This window comes from Phalaenopsis equestris, unplaced genomic scaffold, assembly GCF_001263595.1.
Source record: "Phalaenopsis equestris unplaced genomic scaffold, ASM126359v1 Scaffold232974, whole genome shotgun sequence".
Lineage (NCBI taxonomy): Eukaryota > Viridiplantae > Streptophyta > Magnoliopsida > Asparagales > Orchidaceae > Phalaenopsis > Phalaenopsis equestris.
Window position 1 is genome coordinate 390677 of NW_018250931.1, and position 5064 is coordinate 395740.

The window sequence follows — 5064 nt, forward strand, 5'->3', positions numbered from 1 at the left end:
CAGGCGAAAAGAGCAATCTAAAAATTATTACTTGCGGACACGCATTCAAAATTTATTTGCGGTGTTTGATCAGGACCGTCAAACATTTTAGAGTGGGCCTCATTCTAACAAAAAGATGTATTTCAGTGATTCAGATCGAACAACGCACACATATTCGTGTGGGTATCCGTAGTCAATAAGCTCTCAGAGCAGTGATGCAAAATTAAAAACAATTATTCGGTTCATAATAGTCAAAATTAGCCCCCCTCCTTGATTTGTTCCACATCAAAATCCTTTGTTATTATGAACTTCAAAAGTACTTTTCAACCTCAACTCAATCAAAACCATATAGATAGAAATTTGAACAAAATAATAAAAAGTCTTCCCAAGCAATTAGAGAAACTACGAGAAGTCTCCAGTGGCTGCGGTTAGGACAATCTGATTACAGTTCTGGAGAGAAAAAAAAAAAACAGAACGTGGAAAAAGCTCTGACATCTTCATTTATACAGAAACCCAGGCAAACCACCTCGCAATCTTGAAAAGGGAAACAATCATGTATGCTTCTCAAGTTTCTCATTCTGAGAAAACGACGGCGATCCTCCACCTTCCACAAGGCTCTTCTTCCTGCTAAAGATGCCACTAAGAACTGGAATAAGAGCCTTCTTTGTGGGCGTTTTGTTCTCCTTGCGCTCATCTTTCTCCATGGATGGCAGTGGATTAGCAGCAGCTCTAGGAAGTTTAGCCCTTGGTGGCGTGGACTGGATGGATCCCTGAGGGGCGGTGTCAGCTAGTATCTGGGTTGCAGTTTCAGCAACCCTCTTCTGCTCCTTCTCACGCCACCTCCTCAGCTCTCCCTCCACAGCTTTCTTCGCTGCGTCGGCCATGTCTGCTCGCTTTAGCGCGTCTTCCGCAGCCAAACCCATGTCCTCAATCTCCTTCCTCACAGCCTCCAGCCTCTTGATTGCCTCATTTTCACTAGCTCTCACGGCTTCCACCTGAGCCATTGCAGCTGCAACTTTCATCTCTGTCAATTTCTCTGATTCCTCAACCTTCCTGCTCAAAGACTCGTACTCCTCCCTGGAGATTGTGATTTTTGCGCCAGATTCTGAGGTTGAGGAACGGACGGCATTGGCCTTCTCTGATAGCTCCTTGATCTGGTTAAGGGCCTTCGTCTCCGCCACCTTTGCCTCTTCAGCATCTCTTAAGGCAACCTGCAGCTTTGCCTCCGCCTCTGCTAATGTAATCTTCGCTACTTCAGCTTCCCTCCTGAGTTCATCTGCCTTCCTCTTCATTTCTTCTGCTTCTTTCTGCGCGGTGAGGGACTCTGCAGACAACTGCTGGAGGGCCAATGTTAGATCAGTAGAGGTTGAGCTTGCCTTTGACTCAGCGAACATAGCTGACTCAAGTTCAGACTTGCATTTTTGAAGCTTCAAATGAAGGTTTGCAGCAAGGGTTTCAGTTTCTGCGTCCTTAACTTGAAGTTCAGAATTCTCCTTCTTCAAAGCTTCCAGCTGAAGCTTCAATGACTCCAGCTCACTCCTCAGAGAGGCTTCTTCCTCTACAACCTTCTGTAGAAACTCTTTTGCACCATCCAACTCACTCGTCACTGTGGCAATAGACTCCATATCTGATGCCCGGGCATCTTTCATCTGCTTCTGAATCACATCAATCTGAGCTTCAGTCTCCTCCAGCTTCTTCTTCAGGTCTTCATGAAGTTCAGGATTAAAATCTTTCTTTAAGGAGGCCAATTTGGCCTCATTCCCTTCTAATGCTAGCTTGTAAGACTGTCTGCTGGTCTCCTTCTCTGCTCTGATTTTGGACTCATCCTGTTGAGCCTGTTCTGTAGCTAGTTTCACATGCACAAGTGACTCCTGTAAAGTTGCAATATCCTTGGCAAGTTGAGCGGCCTTCTCTTTATTGGCATCAGAGAGATGTTTCGCTTCAGATTCCTGGTGGATGGCCGTGATCTTAGCATCCATTGATGTCTCAAACTCCTTCCTGATCCTCCTAAGCTCCTGCTTTGCTGCATCCAGTTTGGAGAGGGCAACTGCATACTGCTCTCTGGCGCTGTCTAGTTCATGCTTCCAGGATGCATCCTTCTCAGAATGGTCACCGGGGCTTAACTCTTCAAGCAGCTCTGTTTTGCTTTTTGCAGCTTCTGTTGCTTTTAATGCTTCGTCCTTTGACTCATTGATGGTAATCAGTTTTTGTGTCAGCTCCTCAACAGCTTTCTTAGCTGTTTCAAGCTCAGCAAGAGCTTGAACCCTTGTTGTTTCTGCGTTATGCAGCTGCTCCTTGAACTTGTTTAGCTCTTTCTGAGCTATATGGAGTTTAGTCTCTGTAGCTAATGTTTTCTGTTACAAAAGAAAATGCTTATCAATAATAATTTTTAAGATAATTTAGTCAGAAAGTAAAAAAATGATTGGTATGAAGCAAAGTAAGAATTTTGCAGAAGCAGACGTCCAAAAAAAGAAACTTTCATGATCTGATGCTCCAAACTATGAATGTTAAACCTATCTTTTAAAGCTCCAAGTTTTGTTGAGGATTGAACCGTTAATAGATTTTCATGTATATCATGAGCATCAAATCAATAAGCAAATTGTTGTCTTACTAATACTTCTATTCTTCAGAGGTATAATTTTAAACTCAAATTTGTCCCTCAAGTGGTTTTACTACCAAATATGGGCTCTGAAAATTCGAAAACACCACGGCCTCCCTCGAAATAGAAAGAAAAAAATAAAAAATTAGGATAAGGAAAGTTTACGGTGAGGTTTCAGGTTAAATTTATAGAAGATAGATGAGATAGCCAATAAGACACTACCCAGATATTTCGCCTTCATTTTGTGAGGACTTTAAGATATGAGGTTCGAGGTTTCCCATAGGCACAAGCCCCTTGGTTAATTACCCTACCGATAACAGAAGAGCACTTTCGATTAAGACCAGTCATTAGACACTAAGTATTCTTACTTTGCATATGGTAGCAACAAATTTAAAATTTAAAATTACATATATATATCATTGTTAACTTGAATACTGATGGTGGGGGAAATGATGATGAACACAATCATCATGATTTTGTCATCACGAGTTGTTATGGTCACTTATCTACTTAGTCAACGGAGATAATCGACCCAACCTAACATGAGAATCCTTGTTAGTAGTCATGAGTTACTCCGTCCAAGAGAACCTTATAGACTTGGGATGAATGGTTGTCTAAGAAAACTAATCTAAGTCAATTTTAACTTACAAAAAACTTCATATCTTATTAACTATATCCTATGATTCATAAATCAAAAGGGTAAAATATGGGAAACATTCGAGCTACAGCCGTGACCGTTTTACAATGAAGCCTTCTAGCCAAACCACTTGATGGAGCCTATTGCTAAAGCACCTGGTCAATGGGCTATGGTTATAGCTGCTTCTTTTTTGGAGTATGCTGGCTAAATCACGCGAACAGAGGACTCGATCCACATCCTCACTGGCACAAAATTATTTTGAGTTTAAAATTAGTAGTATAGTTCATATAATATTGGATCTTTGTGAGCTCAGTTCAACCTTAAATTTGTCCACACCAAAAAACTGTTGTGAATGATGGATATATTTTATTTTTAGCTTTTCAGTTATTAATTTGCATTAAAATATTTTGAATTTATAATTTAAAATCTTAGTTTTATAAATGAACCCTTCCGATTAAGATGTACAGTAAATATGCCCATCATCATGAAGGTCTTTTAACCCTGTCGACTCCATCCCACTTAGAAAGGATCGGGCTCAAAATTATATTCATTAAATTTTAAACAGTTTAAAGTTTAATTGTGAAAATAAAGCTCTTCGGCTGAAATATTTTGTCAACTCGGTCATCATCGAGGAATGATATCTTTGAGCACACAAAGAGTCAAATTCATGATTTACATTAGTTGAATTTATTTGAATATTCTGTGGAGCTTGACAATAAAAATATACCACTCTAGTTGATATTCACAATTAACTTGGCTATCATTGAGGAAAATTATAGCATAAATATCATTGAAAGCAATAGTCATGTCAAGACCAGTTCTTGTGAGAAGGATCAGACTGATATATTTTGAGCTCAATCTTGTCAACTCCTGTCCTAATGAGGATCACACTAACTCAACAAGGAATTAATCTTGTCAAATCTGGTCCCTGTAGAGAGGATGATCGGGAATGTCAAAAGTGTGAGACTTACGACCTTGCCTTATAGGAAAGCGTCCTGTTGCCCGCGCAACATTCTCAAACCTTATGATTGAGCATTTAGCGCATTGGTCGGAGCACATTTAGAATTTTAAATTTTTTTAGACTAACTGTTAGGGGGACTTTATTATTATTTGTAAGTGTGTGTTAACATTAAAATTTACGCAAATATTTTTATCTTAAGCTTTTAATTTCGCCTTATGTCTGCTATAATTAGGGTCGTGGATCCAGTGGTGAGTGTGCTAGATTTTGTCTAAAGTCTTCTAATGTAAAGCCTTTTGTCTGCTTATGTAATTGAGTTGTGGATATAGGGCACATTTGGGTACGAGTGTGAATCTTGTTTATCCTTTAAATCATGAGTTTTATTGCTAGCAATTGCTTCTCCAATTGCTGTATACTTGAATGTTCGGCATAACATTTCATTCGCATCGATATACAAGCCTTCAAGTTCATTTAATTCTTAACTCCATATTATGCTTCTTTTATTTAATCATTTTGCATATTTTTTATGTTCATAAAACTCCATTTAATTCTATTTAAATCTTATTAAGGCTCAGATCGGATAGATAAAGGAGGTGGAAGCATGGGCACGAAATGAAGTAAGCAATGGGCTTAACAGAGAAGAATAGAGGGGTTTTTCTCTAATTAAAGCGCATCAATTTGTATGTCCTCGACTAATATATAAACTTCTAATAATTTGTGTGTCCTCCATAGGCAAGTCAATGTTCTAGACGCGCTCACGTAGTCCGTTTTATGATTGGTCTCAAACTGTTTGAGCAAAATTTGATGACGAGCGAGGAAATTCGAGTCTAAGGGCCTGTTTGGCGCAGCTGCAGATTCTCAGCTTTTCAGCTGCAGCTGCGCCGCCCCCCG

The 5064-nt window shown here is 39.6% G+C and overlaps 1 protein-coding gene across 1 annotated transcript in view; it reads right to left on the reverse strand.

The window, feature by feature from the left end:
• Positions 1–253: 253 nt before the first annotated feature.
• The window catches only part of LOC110038496 (WEB family protein At5g55860), a 30982-nt gene continuing 26171 nt past the window's right edge, over positions 254–5064 (reverse strand). The window contains exon 3 of the mRNA XM_020743361.1: positions 254–2333. Coding sequence (XP_020599020.1) covers positions 531–2333 — 1803 coding nt within the window. The 3' untranslated portion in view covers positions 254–530. The remainder of the gene's footprint in view (positions 2334–5064) is intronic.